Source organism: Pogoniulus pusillus, chromosome 9 (genome assembly GCF_015220805.1).
Source record: "Pogoniulus pusillus isolate bPogPus1 chromosome 9, bPogPus1.pri, whole genome shotgun sequence".
Lineage (NCBI taxonomy): Eukaryota > Metazoa > Chordata > Aves > Piciformes > Lybiidae > Pogoniulus > Pogoniulus pusillus.
Window position 1 is genome coordinate 18,760,993 of NC_087272.1, and position 23,396 is coordinate 18,784,388.

The 23,396-nt window shown below is 35.8% G+C and overlaps 1 protein-coding gene across 7 annotated transcripts in view; it reads right to left on the reverse strand.

Annotated features, from left to right (window-relative positions):
• Window positions 1-1,211: 1,211 nt before the first annotated feature.
• The window catches only part of FSTL5 (follistatin like 5), a 270,731-nt gene continuing 248,546 nt past the window's right edge, over window positions 1,212-23,396 (reverse strand). For all 7 annotated transcript variants that reach the window (XM_064148747.1, XM_064148745.1, XM_064148746.1 and 4 more), the window contains 3 exons: window positions 19,879-19,986; window positions 17,341-17,465; window positions 1,212-3,696 (listed from right to left, as the gene is read on the reverse strand). In XM_064148747.1, coding sequence (XP_064004817.1) covers window positions 2,994-3,696; window positions 17,341-17,465; window positions 19,879-19,986 — 936 coding nt within the window. In that variant the 3' untranslated portion in view covers window positions 1,212-2,993. The remainder of the gene's footprint in view (window positions 3,697-17,340; window positions 17,466-19,878; window positions 19,987-23,396) is intronic.

The following is a 23,396-nucleotide window of genomic DNA, read 5'->3' on the forward strand; positions in this document are numbered from 1 at the left end:
TAGTTTTGTTTTACTTTGGCACCAATTTTTCTTTCATCTGGTGATGCTAAATAAGTTTTTTTTATACCTTAGAAAAGCAGCTCTGTCGTTGCAATCCTGATGGAGAGCACTCAGTCTCGTCCTCAGATATGCTTCTCAAATTCATTATCATGTAGGAACATAGTAGAAACTTTCAGCGGCTGCAGCACGACTTTGTCATCACGTATATTTGGCTTCTTCTATTATATTTCCACTATCTTGCACTCGTTTTCTCTAATGTATTTCCACAAGAAAATCCTAAATCTTGAAAGGTTGCAACAGCAAAATATGAAGTACAATATGAACATTTACTATAAATTAAGAGAAGGCATTCATTGCCTCTCTTCCAACAGCAATTGGGAAAGGCAGGATTCAAAATCAACCATTGCTTCATCTGGGCTTGTATCAAGGGAAATTTGAAACACTGGAGACAGTGTTTGATTTTGCATTTATCCAATGGGATTAAAGGACTTCTTGCACACCACACACCTGTTTAAGTTCCAAAGAATGGGAAAACAAACTGTCGTCTTCAAGCTATTCTTGCAGGGAACTGGTAATAGTCCTCTACCAAACTGCTTCAGCTAGAGTCAAAGATACTGTTAGGATGAGAATAGAGGAATCAGTTTCAACCAACTGTATTAAACCAATCAGGACAGTTTTTCTACCATAAAAATTATTGTGATACTACTGACATAGTCAAATCTGTTAATTTTATTAGTAGAGATTTTGGTCTCCTGTTTCATATAAGGAGCAACTTAGTTTATTCAAGTTTCAAAACTTCTCCAATTGCTAAATATTGCTAATACAACAGAATAAATTGCTGCTAAAAATGACAACCGACTTGCAAATAGGCAAGGAGAGGACAAAGTAAGTGTACCATCCACCTGCACTGAGCAGACTGGATAGGGAGTTGTTCAGCTGTGTTACTAGAGTTCATCCTTACTGGTTTGCTCAGCTTCCAGACTGGAAGTTTTGAGCTATAAAGGCTAGATATGAAAATAAACATCTGTCTATACTCTGACTGCTCTGTGCATAATTGATTAATAGGTGGGGGTTAATTTCCAGCAGCCAAATGAAACTTTTCCAGCTAGTTAAGCTCTTCTAAAAGGTCTTCAATGCTGTGAGATTAAATGCTACATGCCACCTACTGCTTCAGTGTGGCTACGCTGCAGTACTCACCAAAGTCAGGACTGTTTAAAATGTATGGGGTTTATTCTCCTTTTGTCAAGCATTTTCTACATACAGAACATTCACGTGGTGTAAGATACAGAAGAAAAATGCATGAGACAGACTACTGCAAATAAGTGAGTAACAGACAGATTACATGATTCTTGTTTGTTCACAATGGAGAAAAGCTGTTGAAAAGAAAAACAGAGTCAGTAGCTAGAAATGTAAGCAAACTTTTATCTTAGTAAAATTTACCTGTCAGGAGGTTTGCTCAGGCTAAACAGATCTACTGTACTACACAGGGCAGGATGCTAAATGTACACAAGATTACAATGCTAGAAAATTCCAAATTTCTAAGCAATTTTACACAATCTAAATTGCAGTAAAATTTTGCTTTAAAAAAACCCTACGTATTTCTTTTCTGATTACTTTCAGTAAGCGGAGATCAGTTTAAGAGCTTATAAGCACATTGCAGGAATAAAACATAATAAAAATAAAAGTACTCCCAAACTTTCAAGTGATTCCTTAAAGTTTGGATAGCTGTTTACTGCTGGCTTTCCAATCCTACCAACCTGTTTACTCCTGGGAGTCCTATTTTTCCCATTTACATGTTTAACAAACTATAAAAAAATACAAAGTTTTTTCTTGGTTTTGTTTTTATGGTTTTTGGTTCTTTTGCACTAATCCAATTGGATGAATGGAACAGATAATCTCTTGAGCTAACCAAATGGTTTAACAAATGTAGATCAATGGTACAATGCATAAGCAAAACTTTTATCTGCTGGTTGCAGATTTGAATTCTTTGCATTTTCGGTTTCTTAAAATGCATTTTGTTTGTTTCAAAATGTTTTCTTGATGATGTAAGTGAAGTTTTGTGATGCCAGGCTTTTAGAATGTTGTTTATTCTGAAAGGAGAAACACACTAGATGATTCTTGTGGTCCCTTCCAACCCTGACTGATTCTGTGATTCTGTAATGAGAAATATTAATTTCTCTTCAGTAGAACTGAAACTCCTTGCTGATGAAATCCTGATAGGTGAAAAAACTAATACCTATTTTTCTCTAATAAAAATGTTAAGCTTCTACAAGCAGCAACCTCAACTAAGACTCACCACAAAAATAAACCTGTCAAATTGGAGAGATCAGAAAACATTGAAAATATAATTTCTCCTTATTTTCTCTCTATGCATGTTTCATAATGTGAGACAAGAAATTTGATATTAGAAGTTTCTTTCTAATGACAAGCAATCCTGCAGCTACAATGGGGTTAAATTATACAATTCCTATGCTTTACCTTTCCTGTGAAACTTTCGCTTCAAGGCACAAAAAGATTAAACAGTGGACAGGACAGATTAGGACAGAACATCTCAGTTGCAGGAGTCAAAGTTGTACAATAGCTCTCCTCTTGTGTCGGAAGCAACTCAAACAAAAATTTGAATCATATTTAAGTCTTCCACTTACAAATGCAAAGTAACATATTAAATTCCCTGAAGTTTTTTGGGGTTTGTTTGTTTGTTTGTTTTCTTACTTCCTTTAAAATAATGTATATTTATCATCAATTTCAACATTCAGTAATTTCAGCCAAACACCACAATCCCAGCTGATAATTAATGAGTACCATTATCGCATAGATACTGTTTTGAGATCTTTTATGCAGAAGTTGATTCAAATTCTGTTCAAGTCAAAGAAATATCAGGCATAGAAGGGTCTAAGAGTTTAAAATAAAAATTCTGTAAATTTGAAGACTGGTGTAATTTAAGTGCATTGTACTGAAAAACTATTCATTCAGCAAATATCTAACACAGATCCTTATGCTTCTCCAACCCAAACTACTGTGTTGCCTCTCTCAACTTCGGTGATTTCACAATTTAGCTTATTGAGCCGTCCATCCAGGATAAAGAGAGATTCCTTGGAAGGGGTCATGAGATACTGACCAAAAAGGCCACTGTCTTTTATAAGACGGTTCTTACTGTTCCAAGGCCATTCGTCTGCTTTTACTGGCTCCTTCAGACTCTTCACCATCTTAACCTTGCCAGAGGAAAGCTCCATGAAGAGAACATCAGTTTGCATGCTGGAGCTACAGTAGACATTGTATTGATGAGCTTCAGTGAATGATGGCTGAAAAGCTACATCAGATATGTGCAAATTAGTGTGAATGTCAAATGCATCCTGTATTTCTCCTCTCATTGTTATGGACTGGATCCTCATGAGACCTTTTGCATCATCAATGCTGACAAGGTAGTGTCCATCTGGAGAGATATGTGGCATGCCTGTTACGTCACCATTGTATCCAATCACAGAATCAGTAACGCTGTCCACTATAAGCTGTGGTAAAACAGCCCCAGTGGTATCAGGCTTACAGCAGATAAAAATATATCCTCCAAGAAGTGTATAAGCCAGTGACTGAGGAATGCAATTATAATCCTTTAAACTAATTGTCTTGACGTATGACATAGTTTCTAGATCAATTTTCTGGAGCACAGGCTCATCCTTGTGAAGAATAAATCCAAACCTGTAAGGAAAATCACAAAATGAAAGAAAGTCAGGGCCACCATGTGCATTATGTACAAACACGGAAAGTAACTATAAGCAAAGCAGAGGAACTAATTTGTGCAGTAGTGTGTTGCTCTGTAACTCTGTTTCAGATATTAAGTAGTTTAAAATATTTAATTTTAAGTGTTCTTGTAACTGTAAGTTAAAGTGCAAATAAAATGTCTAAACTCCATTTATTTGATTAATGGAATTATTGTGGGGTTTTTTTCTAACATAAAGGAAAGGTAAACATTACTCTGAACATACCTATTCAGTTGTGAGTTTTACAAAAGCCAGGAAGGAGGAGAAGGTTAACTATCAGTAGATAGTACATCCCATATATTTTAACTCACATCATATAGCTCTTCGATGTTCTTGGAAATATCAACTTAACCCTACACTCATTGTTATTCAGATGGTTATCTGAATCTTCCTCATTTTAATACAGCAGAAATGAATATTGTAAAAGGATATAGGTTTATGCCTTCTAACTATTCAAGCCCCATCTTCCTTACAATTTAAATGACCCTTTATGATTTTCCATACACCAAGAAACTTCCACTGAACATGAATAATATAGTTAAACTTTGAAGTCACAGAGATGAATGTTTAGAACTTTTAAAAATGCAAACTCTATGAGTATTCTCTAACATTAACACAGTAAGTTCTGACAGTATATATATAAAAAAAGCACTACTGTAAATATTATAGAGTCATTGAAAACACATTGATTTATCTTCTATCTAAGTAGCTTTCACAGAAGTGTTCTCAAATGGTCATTTTTCTTTGACACATTTCTTAACATAAAATTTTCCTCTGAATCTTTGATCCTAAGAATGAAGTTGCATGCTGATATATAATCTAAAAATATCTTTCACGTCCTGTTGAGAGGAAGCACTATGACAGCCAGAACGTTTCAACAGTGGGTTTGACAATAGCATGCAATTTTCAGACTGTACAATATATTTACTAGTCAGCAAACTGCTAGAGTAACAGGCAAAAAGGTTTCAAGGCATTGCTAAGTCAATTCCACCAACACAGGGTGAATACATTAGCAGTTCCTACTGATCTGACACAAGAATATTTTTAATTTTAGCCACACCTTCCAAAATTTTTGCATACTGCTTCAGTAACATAGGATATCAGAACTATACAATGATTTTGATTGGAAGGGACTCCTGGATTTAATTTGGTTCAACTTCCACTCACAAAAGGGCCAGAAGCATCAGACTGCCTGTGATTTTCAGTTGAGCTGATTATGAGATCATTTTCGGGTTTGTTTTTTGAGCCAGTTATATACATGTGTAATCTGAATGAAACTGTTTTGGTCACAAAAATGGTGACTGAGCCTTGTGAAAATTATCTCAACATAACTCGACAATTACTTCTGCTTTTCTATTCACAAAGTCTGTCCTGTCATAGAGGAAGACTAGGATCATCAAACAGAATTTGATTTTTAGCTGTTCTGGCTGCCTAATATAATACTTTTCATAATGTATCTGGGATAAAGTCATTGATTCCTAACTCTGGTATTATGTAGTAAGCAATTTTTTGGTCATGAGGTAAAAATTTATACTGAACTAGGTACAGCATCACCCTTTAGTAGAAGAAATATTAGCTGCAGTGTCTAACAACCAACATTACACATATAAACAAACAGTGGTTCCAAAAGGACAATGAAATTAGCTTATTGATTGTCTGTTATGTAACAGCCTTCAGTGTAGGGCAATGGTCAGTGGGCATTCAATGAGCCATAGTCCAAGAGCATTCAAGGTGTTCTGAGAAATAAGGTACTCTTATTTTTACCCCTGCCAAACAACAACCAAAAACTCATTGCATCTTAAAAGAACTTTTTTTTTTTCTGGACAAGAATTGACTGAGGGCTAGATATCATCACCACTGTTGGCTTCATTAATACCAGATGCAAACCAAAACTGAAATATGTGATTTCCTAAATCAAGCACCAAAAAAACCAGAAAATCAGAGAACATAGGCACAACCAAAACACACACAGAAAGTTATTAGATAGACTTAGTATTACATACAATCTAAACTTGGAAAAAAATAATTCTTGATCTATGAAACCTATTGCATATAAGCAATCTTCAGCCCCATTCCAAATACAATTAGGTTCATGTAATTACACGTGGACCACTTTCTCTTCAACCTCACCACTGCTGGCCACATCAGAGGAGAGGAGGTTGTAATGCTGGGCATATTTTCTATGATGTACTTTGATGACTGAGTGAAGCACAATCATGCTCTTGCAGTGGGTAGTATGGGGAGAATTCAGCAGGAATTCATTCTGTGGCTAAGACTGGACATAGGTGAGAGATAAAGTCCAAAGTGGGAAGCTGCTAAACCTTTATGAAGGATCTATTCTACCCCAGAACCAGAAGCATAGTTGCCCAAAGTAATTTATTACAACTAATACAATTTTATCAATAGTATTGTTCAACCAATTCTTTCTCAGCCTTTCTTCTTAACTGCAACTTTTCAGTGCCTCAATTAAAATTTAGAAAAGCTGGACAGATACCCAAAGAGTTCAATAATGCAGACGAAAGAGAAGTGTGGTGGGGAAATGTATTCAAAGATGCCTGTCTTTTCTGATGAAAAAAGATTCAGCAAGCTGTGTGCTTGATATATTTGTTTGTTTGCCTGTCTCCACGAGTGCTGGGTGGCTGAGGTTTTGAGAAGCTGCACAAATCAAGAGAGAGGTCTGTTCATGTGTCTGTAAGGTCTGTGTGGCTGATTCTTCATCTATGACAACTGTTAAACAGATGTAAGGAAGGAAAAAGTAACTGAAGTTCTAGAGGGAAGATGAATAAGGGAAAAGAGGAAGTGAATAAAACTACTAAGAAATGTTGAAGATTCCAAGTTGGATACAGTGGAAAAAAACCTAACCAAAACCAACAACCAAACAAAGAAAAAAGCAAAGAAAGAATGAGAAATTATACTTTTGCTGTCTAAAGATGAGGAAACATTTTCCAAGTCACTATCAACTGAGGAAGATAACAAAAAGGCTTTTCATAGGATACTATATCTATCAGATTAGATAATACGACAGCATTTTAATAAATCTTAGAATAATAGAAAAAAATGGGAAACCTTGAAGTTTTAAAAAATATTCTTAAGGTAAAGTTGGGTATCCTGCCTAAGCTGCATAATTTGATGCATATCTTTGGGAAATAATAAAACCAATACATGAGAAACAGCTACCAAAAAAACCTCATGAAAATAATGCAGTCAACATGGGGTTATGGAAAAATCAACTTTGTCAGACAAACCTCTTTTTTTTTTTTTTTAATTAGAAAACCTTGCTGAATGTAATTGAGTATCAGGAGGGCATATCTTTCTTGGAATAAAAAAAACTTATGCCTAAAGGAAAAACAATTTATCTGAAAGTCACTATACATACATATATATTAGTTGCTCATTGAAGTAAAATGTGTTCAAACATAGCCATGTATAAAATCAAGCAACTTTACATGTGAATGAAGAATGTAGTACATGCATATAGTTGATTCATTATCCAGAAAAGTAGTGCCTATGAAGGGATTTAAGAATCACAGCAGACATGAAGGTCAAGATGAAATCTGAGTCTAATGAGTCAAAAAAAGAAAACAAAAAAGACCAAAGTCCTTTTAAAGTCCTTAGAGGAATATACAGAGAGGGGTAATAATAGTGCAACATTCTCCTATGCATGTTGTGCATTGAGGATAGCAAATTAAGAATGCTGCATGTTGTTTTACTTCCACCCTTCTAAAAAAGGAATGTCAACAAAATGGAGGCAAGGGAAAATCTGAGTATTACTTGAGGGACAGAGAAAAGAGTCTGAGAGAGTCCAATGTATTTAGCTTATGAAAAATGTAATTGAGACATTGCTTACTTACAACATACATATACCTGAATGAATAATACACTGTTCAGTAATGTTGTCTTTAAGTTCACAAAGGAGTTCTAATATTGATTGTAGACTAATGCAAGAAAATGTAAATCAAAAAATATTTTTTTCCCTCTAACAGTAGAGACAACAATCCATTGCAACAAATTACCACAGAGTTGATGACATTCCTTTAGTGGGAATCTAGAGGGAAAGATTATGCTCTTTTTTTTGCAAGATTTAGCCAAAATCAAGAACAGCAGATTCATTTTCTGAATGTCTGGATGGTTGCTTGAATTTTAAACATATAGGAAGTACAGAAAGTCAGATGAGATGTTCTAGTGGACCCTTCTACCTGTGACTACATGAAATGCCACTTTTTGGGCTTTGTTCATACAACCAAAGTTGCATAAATATAGTAGATATCAATCTTATCAGTCATTTAATGCTGAGATTTGAAGAAGCAGCCAAGTGTTTAAAAACTTAAGAAATTAATTGAGATTTGACACAGTATCTTAGCTCTCACACACACAAATAGCATGTACAGATCTGTCTTTCTGTAAGTCTAAGCTTTAGATGCTGCATTTACCTCTGCTTTAAGGAAAAAAGATGCTTAACATAAAAGGAATTAATCTTACACTGTTTGTGGTCTTAATAAATTATGAATTCTGCACAAGTTACTAATAACAGCTACTAATAACAACTACTGATCTTTCACACACAGACATACATACTGAAAATAAACATCCCACTTGAAAACACATTGGAAGTTCCTAAATTACTTGTATAGTGTTATAACCCCATCAACTATAATTTCACTCTGGAAGAAAGATGTTCTAAGACTAGGATGGTGGTTTCTTTGAGATTGATTGATCTAAATGTAGATCATGGTGGACAGACTGAAGAAACAGTGATAGACCATAGAGACATCTTTCAGAACTGCTACCTGCTTGCACACAGCAATAATCAGTAGCAAATAAATCTTAGCTCACTTGTCCAATAGCCTAACTGTCGCCTTTTAACCACCTTTTGAAACCATCTGTACTTCACTCCTGTTCAATACTAAGAATGTTCTCAGCACACCAGTGTCAGATTATTGATTCTGTTTTCACTACCAGGTTGGACATCCTCCACGAGGAGGCAGGAGTTAACTGCAAAAAAATACTACTTATCCAATTTGTCAGAAAATAGTATTGCAAGTCACTGAAGATAGCTTTGAATGGCACAGCTTAGTAAATTGGGAAACCCAAAAAAAGTTGGTGATTTACTACACCTGTAATAAAATCTCCTCCAGTGGTGTCTATTGGCTCAGCACAATAGGGACATTTCACAAAATGTGTATTAGTAAAAGAGTTTTGTAAGATGTCTCAGTACAGCAAATGCTGAGCTTCCACTCTGTTTTCCCCACCCTCCACCCCCTTCTTTTCCCATTCAGAGTAAAGCAAAGCTATTAAATCTGAGTAAAGAAGCCTGCATTACACTACTCTGTTCTATGGATAGCTGAACTCAACTCTAAAAGCTACCATAACCTTATAATTTTTTGAAAGCATTTAGTTTTCTAAAAGGACTCAAAAAATATAGCCATTCATAATCATGGATGAAATTGTGACTGGTGCCTACATACTGTTCGCCTGGTTTTGATGATAAGGCTGTTGGAACACAATTGATATTTGAGAGTACCTTCACTTTTCTCAAATGATTTATAGCGAGATGGTGGTGTATTTAATGCAAAGTTTCCTCTCATATAGATTGATATGTAGAAGCCTCTTCTCACCGTTCATTAATCCTAATTAATATTTATGAGACACTTAACTCTCATATCTCTTCTATGCAATGAAATCATGCACAATATCAGACAACATATAAAGTCGTTTGTCAGAGTACATATTGGGATCCTGGGCAACTCAAGTCTGCAAGACATGAGAGTAAATCTTCACATTTCCTGTAATTGACTTTATAGTTAATGCAAGTGGGAATCTGTAGCCTGTGGGCACACCACTCCAACTCAAGTAAATGCAAGAACTGTGAAATCTGAGACTGTTTTGTCACTCACGCTGCATGAATGAATAACAAAAATTGTAATCCCAGAGTTTCAAGATTTACAGTCATACATTTTGACAAATAGGTAAGAGAAACAGGATTAATAATACTCAGCAATCCTGTAACATTTTCAGTATGAGCTGTATACTGGGCTTGGATGGGATTGAGTTCGTAGAACCATAGAATCATAGAATCAACCAGGTTGGAAGAGTTTCTAATTAAAAAACCAAAACAACAAACAGGAAATAAAAAAATCACAAAACCAACATGGCCTCTTCCAGAGTACATAAAAATGCCAGGGTGCTCATAATCACATCCTTACTGCTTTCAAATAAACACATAAATGAAATATTTACACAGCCCAAGTGTAGCTGCTTCCCCCCTCTACGATCATATCTGCATGCAATAAAGAGGTTGAAGATTTGTCATTACAAATGTTCGGTGTCACCACAACTCCTTTTTACAGGCGGTATTCCTTTCTTGTAGACATCTACATTTCTATGCATAACTATGCATGTCTGCATATGAGCAAAACCCCTCAGTTGCTATTTTTGACAGCAAAGACCTAGTCCATATAGTCAAGAGTCTAGGCAATTTGTTAAGATGACCACTGCCAAAGCCCTATAAGGGGTAAACAAATTTGCTTCTGTAGTCCACTATCTGTACAGACCAGATTTCATGAAGTATAGCGGAAGTTAAACAGTTTATCTCCACGGACACACTGTATATTCACATCTAAATCAAGGTGCCTACAATCTGAGCTTTGCACTCACCATAAGTATCCTATAAAATCATAATATTGAAAACCACCCCTCTAAAAACTTGCACAGATTTGGAAAACTGATGACTGATACAATCAGGACTGTCTGTTTCTCCAGGCTATGATAATAAATTCAGGTATCACACAGCTCTAGTGGTTATTACTGCTGTTCTTTGTAGTTGGATATTAAAATGTTTATAGGAGTAGCTACCAATGCTGAAAGTGCCTGGACAAAGAGAAGAGTGTTGCATGAATTTCCATGCAAAAGAGAACTAAATGCAGAGATGTCCCTCTCAGAATTTGCAGGGATTTCTGATAATGGTTTTTAAACCTCTCAAAGGGTAGCTTTAGCAGAAAACCACAAATTCACTCTGCTCTCCAAAAAGAGTGTATTTTTCCAACCATAATAATCAGCTTCAATATTATGTCAAGGCTAAATTAGACTCATAAAACAGACAAATAAAAGCTCTTCAGAGTCTGCTTCTCATTTTGCTCTTCTCATAAATGAATTTTCCAAAAGCAACTGTTTATCACTCTGTTTTAGTTAGTTACAATTTCATGCTATTATTAAAGTATTTGACATAGTCTTAGAACAAATACCGCAGTCTACTGAAAAATATCGAAGTGGAATCACATCATATGACTTTTATTATCTCTCATTAGACAGACATTTCCCAAGAAAGAGTAAATATAATGGAATGTGGCTATTCATCATGCAAAGTATACCGATCGTGTTTAGGTGTTACCTGCCCCCCGCCCCCAACATTGGAAATCACCCAGACTAGACTCAGCCGGTTCTGGAAATTGAATGAAGCTTGTATTGACAGCTAGCACAATATACAAGCAGTTATTTACAGTATATACAGTTATATACAGAAACATACAAGGTAAAAGGTAATACAGAAACACAACACCCGTCCCAGAAACCTGAGTCCCCAGGAGGGGCTCCCAACTACCCTTCCACCTTCTCTCATCTCTCTCTACCTTACCCCAGACATCGCTTTGTGCCCCAAGGAAGAATGGAGGATCAGCCAAGGGGGTTAGGAAGCAAGTGGATTAATCAGAGAGATGGAGGGTGAGGTTAGAGAGGAATGCAGCTCAAAGCTCAGGTGAAGAGTGACTCCCTTATCTATGTTTGGATTCTTGTTCTTACACGTTTCAGCAAGCCTATGAGTGAAGCAGACATCACCATTTGTTTCTCTTTCACAGCCTGTAATCTAATCCTTCTCAACAAAACATTCCAGCTAGCTTCAAACTAGCATATGAATCTGAAAAGCTGGCAGATATTCTTGGATTTAAAAGACGCTTTTTAGAATTATTTCTGCTGGTGCACACAGGAATTATGAAAACTGTGCAAAGGAATGGTACACCACCTGCATTACACAGTATACCTTCAAAAAAATTCCAGCCTGTTGAGACACTCTTACTTGAATTCACTATACCACAATTAGGTCCAATTTGTCTTACCTTTATTTATTGCCTTTATAATACTACAAGATTTATACAAGGTAGCTGTGAAAAATATACTAAGGCAAAGGACATGAAAGAAAAAATACAAAACTCAAGGTAAGACTTAGAGCACTGCTGTAGGAAAAACGATTATGTTCGTTTGCAACATTCAAAAACCTTCAGTTCACCCTGTAAATACTGCATCTTCAGTAATATAGAGATCTGCAGCTATAAAAAAAAATTAGTGAAGATGTAATTTTATTGTTATGAGAAGTTCTAGTCAAGTATGAGTTAAGAATGGACCAGATATTCCATACAAAGTTCCAAATCAATGTGAATTCTGACCCTGCATCTTCAAAACTGGGTTTGCAAGGTATCATTTTTTCTACCCTTCAAGTAGCACAAGTTAGTTTGCATCTTCTGTGCCCAAAGATTAGCCAAGCAAGATGCCAGTGTGGAACTACTAACAAGCTGTAAACTAACAGCCTGGATTCCTGTATGTTAGTTTCTTAATTTAGACAAGACACATGTATTGCTTCCTACTGCAACCTCATTTGTTGTAAAGGCTTAAATTTTCTTTTCATAGAAATAAGGACAAATGTATTTATACTTTATATATAGAATTATATACAATAAAATATTTTTATATATTATATAACTTATTTTGTATATATAATTGTATATATTTATTAAAATGTTATATATGATATGTTTTTTATATATGTATATATAGGTGCACATATATATACACATATGTGAAAAAGAAATCTGGATGTATTATTATTGGTTTCAAAGAATTACACAGAATTAACCAGGTTGGAAAAGATGTTTGAGATCATTGAGTCCAACACTCCAGAAAGTGTGGTAACTTCAAGGTAGGCAGATGTCATATGGAATGCACAGGTAAATTTATATACATCAAAATAAACAGTCAGCACTAGTAAAAATGAATAATGAGGTTGGAATAAGAACTTCAAAGGTGATAAATTACATATGTCAAAATGGCCTCAAAGAATCTTTTCCTTCATGCTAAAAATGAAGTTTACATACTCTGATAGCGGAGGTGAATATTCAAAAGAACACGTACTCAACCTCACTGAAATGCCATTCTCTCCTATTTTTTTTTCACTAGTGTCTTAAATTAGAAAAATATCAGACTGAAACAAACAAAAGAGATCTTTCTTGTAAGTAAAACATACTATGAAGTATAATTATTTGGCATATAAAACACCACAGATTTTGTCTCTATTGCAAATGTAAGGAACATCATGGCAAATTGCTGCCTTTTAATTCATAGATAATATGAAGAGTAGGGGTAGCTGGCGGAGGCTCTTTTAAGATGAAAGTTTGGATATTTTATCCACAAAAAGAGTATTACATGTTGAAATTTGGGAACTCGTGGAAGAAATACAGAAAAAAACAGTGCATGAGTGCAGATTTCCTTAAAATCTTTGCTTTGTGTGACTACACCATCCCTGGAGGTGTTCAAGAAAAGACTGGATGAGGCACTTGGTGCCATGGTCTAGTTGACTGGATAGGGCTGGGGATAGGTTGGACTGGATGATCTTGGAGGTCTCTTCTAACCTAGTTGATTCTATGATAGACAAGCATCTCAGCTTCACTAAAAATTAAAAGATATGCTCATAATTTAACATTGAGTAGAAAAGATTAAATTTAATGTACAAAAATTTATTCTAAATTATTAAAGCCAGATCTGCACAAATGACAATTTTGAAACAGATTTTCACTGTGGTGGTTTGAGGCGGGGGGAGTCCAAGTTATTTCCATCACAGGGGACAAACTGGACACCCCTGGATATCATAATCTTGTTATTCAATCTGTGATGGTTTGGGTGTTCCCTGTCCCCCAACACTTTGCAAATCACCCAGACTAGACTCCGCCAGCTCTGGAAATTGAATGAAGCTTATATTTTCAGCTAGCACAATATACAAGCAGATATTTACAGTATATACAGTTATATAAAAGGTAAAAAGGTAATACAGAAACACAACTCCCCTTCCAGAAACCTGAATCCCCAGAAGGGGCTCTCAACCACCCCTTCACCTTCCCCCTACCCCTCTCAACCCTACCCAAGTCCCAAGGAAGAATGGAGGTTCAGCCAGGAGGTTAGGAAGCGAAGTGGATTAGTCAAAAAACGGAGGGTGAGGTTAGAGAGATGCAGCCCAGCCAGCAGCCCAAGCGAGAGTGAATATCTAATGTTTTTATTTCTTGTTCCTATACATCTCAGCAAGCCTGTGAGTGAAGTAGACATCACCACTGTTTTCTTTCCACAGCCTGTAATCTAGTGCTTCTCACCAAAACATTTTATCCTGCTTCAAACTAGCACACAACCCCATAAATCCTGCAAACACTTTAAAAGTAAGCAGCAAGGTCAATTCATTTTCTTTTCTCCCTTTTCCTTTCAACTCTCCGGAGGGATCCTTAGCTGCTAACTATGTACAAGTAGCCTGTAGGCCATGGCCTTCAAGGCCACAGGCCACAGTGAATCTGGCCTGTTTGGGGCCTAATTGAGAGGCAGTGGGGGATGGGAGAAAATGAGTGCTGGGGTTTTGGTTTGCCTGGGGAGAAAGTTTTGGGGGAGTACTCATGTATCCTGTATCTGTATTAGGTGTTAAGGATTCATGTATGGGGTATCTTTTCCTGCACACTTTTAAATACAACCTCTCTGTATTTTCTCCTCCAATTCAGTGAGAGCATTATTATTTTACTGCCCTTTTTCCTTAGAAAAAGAGTAAAGTAAGATTAAGCTCAGTCTGTCGTGCTCTTAAACAAAAACTTACAGCACCCAAAACCACTGATCTAAAACACAGCACCACTCTGAAAGCTACCGAGAACATTTGCTCAACGCAAATCATATCCAGCACAATTGAGTAAAATAACTCCACTCTGCTAGTTTATCAGCAAACATACACAAGTCAGTTAATTAAACAATTGTAAGGCTGCCTCAAAGCTAATAAATTAATCTTTATAATTTGGTTTATTTGGAAAGCCAATGAGTAATTAGAGCAGCACTTTGTGTCATGTATTTTCACCTGCTGATAAATGCTGACGGGTACTGGGAGACGGGTATAAGTTATTTAATAATGGTTCATTTGGCCACTTCAGACAGCCAGATCATACTACTGCAAATATTCCTAGAATGACTTTTGCAGGTGTAAACTGGAAAACAGGGTGTGAAAAAATGGACAGCTTAGTAAAACTAGTCTCTGCTTTAGCAGAGCTAACTAGAGCTACTTAAGCCTTCTCCTTCTCTGGAGACTTTCAAGGCCTGTCTGGACATGTTCCTCTGTGATTGTGATCTGTGTTAGACAGTATTGTCCTTCTCTGGCAGGGGGGTTGGACTGGATGATCTCTTTGGGTCCCTTCCAACCCTTAACATCCTATGATAAGCCAAGTTCTGGCCATTTCCTGAGTTATTGGGAGGAAAAAAAACTCAAACAAACCACATTTCCTTTACTAATGCTCTAGGTCTATAACACCGCAAAGATAGGCTACAATCTCATGTTTTAGGTAACATTTGAAGGGAATTTTCATTTTTAAGTAGCCACACTTGAAGGGGACCTTTTCTTGAGACATTTTCTTTTCTGTTGGCAGCTGGCATTTTTAGGTTGCGATCTCAAACTACGTCAGAGGAAAAGATTTCGAGCATGAGTTGAATAAACCAATCAAGCAACTTTTGTATGATATTGTCCACTGACATGAGAAAAAGCATGTTGGATAATTAATTCCAGAAACACAATAGTTTTCTAGATTGATTTCTTAGATAAGTGTGTGTGCACATATGTACATATCGCAAGGTTAGAAAAAATCACAGATTTCAGGGCATTGTAATCAATGTTTTTGTTTTAGTCAATTAGTGATTAAGAATTGTCATAATACCTGAAAATTAATTAAAAAAAAACCCAACAAAATATTTGCTCCATAAATTTGAAAATTGTCTAGATTAGAAAATGTCATATATGCCTCAGAATATCAGATTTCAGTGAATTAACTGTATTTGTGGAATGCCAGCAGGTAATTTTTGTCCCTCATCATTACAGACACAATTTGAAAGCCTTACTGCCTACCACATCAGAAAACCTTCAAATACAGGTCCTTTTGAGTTAGAATATAGGGGTGGAAGTGAAGGAGGACAGAGCTGAAATGTACATATGGGCACAGGGCATATCATGTATGCACATAAAGGATTGGGACTTTCCTAAATGGAACATATCTAGTGGCTTCATTTATGGACTCCCAGCTTTTTGGGTAGGGATATGTGAACAATGAAATGGAGAATATATATTTGATACATTAAAGAGTACTTGAATTTTTTTCTGAAGAGGTGCTCTTTTGCTGATGCTTTGTCTGCAACTGACTCAGGGATCACAGGATCCTGTGACTCAAGTGTTCAACACTTGTGTTGTTTGATTTGGAAACCAAGTTCTTTCCAATTAAGCAGGATTTTTGAAGGAAAAAAAAACAAACAAAACACAACAAAAAACAACCAACTTAAAAACCCCCACAAACAAACAAAAAAAAACAACAACCAGCAAACCCAAAAAAGCCCACAAACCCCAGCATTTTCTGTTTGCTTATTGTGTATAAATACTGAAAATGCTCTCAGTCCCTCAACTACTTCACACCTCTGTAGAGGCTTAAATTCAAGGGAAGTGTGAATTTACTGAATCACCACCCCACAGGGGTTTCATTTAAGAAGGTTCACAGGAATGCATTGCCAGCCCACTCCAATTACCTCTTAAAGAAAAGCTTAGGTTTTGGTCTGTTTTGTGCAAATGAATAAGTACAATTTTAGAAAGACAGATTCCTCTACAACAGAGAAACAAGAGAGAGGAAAAAAAAATGTCAAACTGATATTATTTTAACTCTAATCAGTTCCTGAGCCATCTCACCAGTGAGCTGATTGCTCATTCTTCCACTTGTTAGGTCAGGTCATGACATTTAAAATACTTGCTAAAAGATTAAAAGCTAGAGTTACTTCATTACAATGAGTTCATTTAATAGTGCTTTTGAAACATTTTACAGCAGTGTAACGACAGAATTTAATTTATTCCAGCTGTTTTTTGCTCACTTTGATTTACAGAGAGTGGAGCTAAAATAATCAGCCCCTTTGCTCCTTAGGCTTCCAAGAATATATTTCCATGAGTATTGTACAAGGAATCTTTTTTTGCGGCTATTACAAATGCTAATTGCAGAAGTCTATTTTTATGATAAAAAATGGTATTAGCACATAATTAAGAATGAGATCATCATTTGCTCTGAACTGCTTTGGTACAAAAAATAGTTCACTGAATAAAATTTCCTTGTCAGTATATGTATAAGAACCAATACTGAATATATACATACACATATATATTCCATTCTTAAAAGGTGCCTCTACAAAAGAAATAAACGAAAAAGAAAATAACCAAATAATTAAAAAACCCAAACCTCTTCATTTGAAAGTTAATTATAATTCAGGCAAAACTTACCTTACATGGGTAATGATAAGGGTTGTAGCTGGAATGAAAAAGTCATCCACTCTGTCAAATTGCTTACCCACTGGCTGAGTGTGGATTGTGTGATGAGAAATACTCCCACTGGCTTGTGTTATCACCTACATAAAATAATATTATTATAAGCTAGAGAAATACTCTTTCAAAGTTTAATCTGTACCCAAATGAACACAAATGACAGTGAATAAAGATGAACTCAGATTACAGATTTCAGAGAACTTTTATATGTCTGACCACTTAAACCTCATATTTACTTTTTTCCCATTTACTCTCTTCACTAAGCCCATTTATTACACTAGATCACTTCAGCCAGAGTGAAAAGATAGAATGTTATCACCTGATCCACACAAAGCTATGGATATGCATGCTCCTAATTCTTGTCAATCATCAGGTGATTCAAAATAGCACAGTCATATTTCAGAAGAGCAAGTTGATTTGAGTTTACACCTTCTTTAACCATAGAATCTTGCTGGTTAGAGAAAATCTTTAAGATTGAGTCCAACTATTACCTAATGCTTCCACAGCTGGTGCTAAACCATGACCTTTAACATCACATCTGTATCTTTTACACACCTTCAGGGATCATTCAAACACCTCACTGAGGAGCCTATTCCAGTATTTGATAACCCCTTTCATGAATTTTTATTTTAATACTCAATCCAAACCTTCCGTGTTGTAACTTGAGGTCATTTCATCTTGTCCTATTGCTTCATACCAGCGAGAAGTGACCAACACCCACCTTGATCCAATCTCCTTTCAGGTACTTGTAGAAAGTGGTAACATCACCTCTCAGCCTCCTTTTCTCCAGACTAAAGAGCCCCAGTTCCCTCAGCCACTCCTCATAAGACTTCTTCTCCAGACCTTTCACCAGTTTTGTTGCCCTTCTTGGACATGCTCCAGCACCTCAATGTCTTTCTTGTAGTAAGAACCCCAAAACTAAACAGTACTTAGAGTGTGGCCTCACCACTGCTGACTACAAGAGGACAATCATATTCCTGGTCCTTCTCATCACAGTATTTCAGATACAGGCCAGGATGCTCTTAGACTTCTTGGTGGCTCATATTCATCCCACTGTCAATCGACATCCTCACATCTTTCTCTAATGGATATCTTTTTAAGCACTCTTCCCCACGCCTGTAGTATTGCCTGTGATTGCTGTAACCCAAGTGCAGGACCTGGAACTTGGCTTTTTTGACCATCATACAACATCCTGCCTGTCCAGGTCCCTCTGTAGAGCCTTCCTACCCTCCAGCAGATCAACATTTTGTCCTAGTTTAGCGTCACCTGCAAGTTTACTCAGGGTGCATTCAATCCCCCTGTCCATTCATCTAAATATTATGGGCCCCAATTCTGAGCCCTTGGGTGCTTATGAACAAATTTTCCTTAAATCCCTAAATCTTGGATATTATCTGAGGAAAATGGTTTTGGTGAATAAAAGAAAATTCCATATTATTAACCAGTTTGATACTTTGATTTGAGCGGATTAAAAAAAATAAAAAGAAGAAAAAGAAAACAATTTATTATTTTTAAGGATACAGTGAAGATAATCAGTCACTTTGACACTAATATTGGCTCAATTATCAGTCATTTTCTGAGGAGGAATTAAAACTAAACTCATAGTTATAGACTACATAAACATAAGAGTCTCTGGGTGCTAAAAGGTGTTTTCAAATGGTACCTATATTTCTGCCTTTGTGGTTTAATTGCCTTTTTTTTTTAATATATAAGGCTTTCATTAACTTCTAAAAGTAAAATAAGTTGAAATAAATAGAAAACTTTGAAATTATGGTATAAAGGTGATCATTTTTTGAGATTCTGTGGTGGAGCCACCATCCCTAATGATGTTCAACACGTGTTGATGTGGCACTTTGGGACATGGGGGACATGGTTTAGTGGGCATAGTGATATTAGGTTGATGGTTGGACTGGATGATCTTAGAGGTCTTTTCCAACCAAAACTGCAATATGATTCACTATGATTATGTTCTTGTGGGATTACATTAAATAAGAAATGAAAGTATAGCTTCTTGAAATGTTTCTGTCCCAGGCTTGCCACTGTTCAGAGGCATGAAAACATGTAAAGACTTTTAATATTTTACATCTGAATAAAGCAATAAGTAAAGATTAAGCTTGTCACCTCCAGAGCATCAATATAATTTTAGTGAAATATGAATATGTCTACAATGCAATTTATCCTCTAATTAGGGACAAAAACATTTTAAAGAGCAACAGTTTGCTCTCAAGTGACTGGCAGTTACAAAACATGTCGCTGCTTCAGTAGCATTTCTTATCCTTCTATCAGTTTAGCGTTGCCTCTTCTTAGAGTGCTGAAAATAGCCTCTAACTCTTCTAAGAGAAGTACCTGAATAGCCTTCTGGTTACCTGAGATAATTATGTTACTGCTGCTGGGGTCATGATAATAAGCTTTAAAACAGAAACATACAAAAAATTTGCAATTACCAAAAAGCTAAACTTTCCTAGATTTCCTTTCATACAATCACTCTGATCACCTCACCTGCAAAGTTGGTGAATTCTTTTCCATGCTTCCCCAGCTCAGTACCCAGACTTGATCATGTGATTTATCATAGTGTAGTTTCACTGGAACAGGATCTGTACTTACTGCCTGAAAAATAATAAAAATGGAAATCTGCATTTTTCTGTCACATACTAAACCCAAAAGTTTCATATATGCTTGAATTACAGTGATGGCTGGGTATGTATTTTCTGATGTTTTCAGACTGTATTTTAAAGTTCTTGTCAATCACTGTAACAGCCCCCTGATTAACTCAAAGTTACTGAATTGCTGAAAATGTTATTTTTAGTCATTATGTGCTCTAACATTTAATATCAAAACTGCATTATAATGAAGCTATTTACAAGCTCAAAATGTAGGTTTTAGTTAAGCAAAAGAACCCCTTATCTTCTTGACCTGCCATCACTCTCACTTTATATATATCAGTTTAAAGCTGATATCAATTATTGGAAAATGTCTTAAAAAAAGGAAGAGTATTCTCAAACCATGTACTGAAATCAGTGCAGGGTGTTACTACACAATCCTGCAATAAACCAACACAATGTTGACATGCCCAAAACTTCCTGTCTCTGGGTATATTTTGTGGGAGTAGGGAAAGAGGGAGTTGCAATGTTTGGTAGACTTACGATTGGAACCAAAGTGTTTTCCTTATAACTTTGAGCAGTGCCTCTTGAGACCCAAAATCTTTTCTACAGTTAAGCTCTACACTCTGTTATAAGAAGTACTAAAGACTTCAGAGGTATGAAATGGTAGAAAAATATGTTCATGAGACATTCTGCACAAGGTAAACAACTGAGGGGATTAGATTTCTATTTTCATCATTAAGCAGAAAAATAGGTGGAAATTGTGTTCTATTCTCACCATTATAGAACTGTAAAGCACAGCTTGTTTACCAGTTTGTCAAGGAGAGTACCAGCTGGCTAATTAAGTGAACCTAATTTAAACTAATGATGTAGATCCTCAAGATAATGTACTAATGGCTGGCTGAGACTGCTGATGATACTTAACTGTACTCCTGAGGTGTTGCAAGCCTCAGCTTCATCTAGGCAGAATTTGTTTTTCCTTTTGAAATTGGAAAATGAAGCCAGGCTGCTCACTGGCTCATTTAAAATCAGAAAGATAGCCTTAGAAAAAGGTCATTTGTGTTTTGATAACATTTTCCTCCTGTAGGCTAGAAGACAAGTTGTCTAAAACAATACTTGAGCTGGTGTGTAGCTAAGTAGTTCAGGTGTGTCAAATTCTGACCCATACATGTTCTGCTGAATTAGTGCCAGCTATACCCAAGGTCGCAGATGTGGCACTAACAGAAGAAGAAATTGCCCACAGAGTCAACCCAAGTAATGCAGCTCCCAAGAGAGGTCGGCAACACAATGGAGCTGAGATATCAGAAACAGGTTTTCACAGCTGTATCTAGTTAGCTGGGGTCATCTTCTAGCAGCCTAGTGCAGACTGAACAGTGGTGAACTCACTTTACTTCAACTTGCCTCTAAGTGATCCCAGTTAATGGTGTGCTGCTAAGCCATATTGGACAATTGCAGGTCACAATGCTTGCTTTCAAGAATTTATAAATGAAAGCAAATAATTGTATTAACCTTATGAGAATTACTTGGTCAAATTTACTTAAAAAAAGTCTCTAAAGACAAACCATTCATGTTTCAAATAAATTTCAATTTAACGTGCTCTAACATCTTAAGTAGATACTTCAATAAATAATTGTCACAGAAGTAGACTATCTTCAAATGTAGTTGTTACATACGTGCATCTGCACACATATATTTTACATTAACTTTCATAGTAGAAAAGAATAAATATAGCATATAAAGCAGCACTTCAGAGAAAACACCACAATAGCATAACCAAATAAGCATAATTTTTAACAGAAAACAGCATAGTTGCATAACTTAATGCCCTTTCAAATGCATATTTAGTTACCTTTAGCTCTTTTGCACCTTGACAGAATTCTCATTAGTGCTGTTGACTGTCAAAATAAGATGTTTTCTCCACATTTGTTTCTACTAGAGTATGAATTCGTGAAAACTTGGTTTTACAGTGCTGAACAAAGTATGTCTTGCCTTGTCACTAAACTCCAAATAAATCTTACTTCAATTCTAAAAGCAACCAGCAAATCAGCAGCAGTTTTATTCTTTAGAGTCTTATACTATGTATGAAAGACTGCATAGGTTTTGTGTTTTCATGACTTCTTTATTTTGTTTGCAATTCCTTGTGCATTTTAAAAAACATGTTTTGAGTATTAGCATGGTTAAGTTAGCCACAGAGTAAGTCCCATATTACTTGTTATATGTATTTAGCTAAGTGTATGCCAGGAAATAATGTCCATGTAGGTAACAAATTGCAGAAATACTACATATTCACTAAAACCTAAGTTTAAAAGAACCTCCAACTTCTCTAACATTTTTCAGTGAGCTCAAAAGGCATAACATAGATTTGTCAAAGTCTAAATGCTAATAAAAGCAATTATATTGATATTTCATCCATCATCCTTGAACACATCTGGGGATGGAGTATCTACAGCCTCTCGGGGCAATGTGCTTCAGTGCTTTACCACTCTTACTGTACAACATTTCCTCCTTATATCTAGTTTTCATTTACCATCTTTGGATTTAAAACCATTACCACTTTTCCTACTGATACAAGCCCCATTAAAAAAATATCTGTTTACATCTTCCTTATAAGCCCTCTGTGTATAGAAAGGTTGCAGTAAGTTCTCCCTTGAGCCTAACATATGGTATATAATGTACACTTTAAAGAATTTAATTTGTTTATGAGTGAAAAAGGCAGAAGCCATTAAACTCTATATAAATATCCTTTTAGCAATTGAGGTTAGATTTCTAATTAAAAAATAATGTTTTATTTAGAAATTTAGAATTTAGAAATTTAGAATTTATTCAGAAATTTAGAATGTTCTTTAGCTAAAAACATGTTTCCCATGAATGTGTCGATACCACAAGTAACTCTGTAGACATTAGGCACTTTTACATAAATAAAATTTAGACAGAACACCCAGTGTGGTGTCAAAACCTTTTCATTACTTTCATAAATACATGTCCTTTCTTCTGAGAAGAAGAAATATGTATGTTATATATAAACATATAATTAGCTTCAGAGCTTACTGACAAATAGTCCTCCACTTTCCGTAGCTATACCTAACCATTTGACTCTTTTTGTCAAAATCAATAGACACATTCCCGTGATAAGACTTGATTTTATTGCATCTTTACCTTCAAAATAAAAATACCTCATGCCCAGGAAGCTCATAAAAAACTTTTTTCCTCAGCTGGATTATTATTTACAAGGGGTATTGTCATGTTGTCTCTCTCCCTCCCAATTGCTTTTGACAATAACAGCCGCTAAACATAAGCTGCTGATAAATGTCTAAGTAGATGAGCTTATATCTAGATATTGTGTTTACTCTCAAGCTAATTGCTTAAAAAAGGAAAAAACAAGAAGAAAGAAAAAAAAAAAAGGAAAAGTTTAGATTT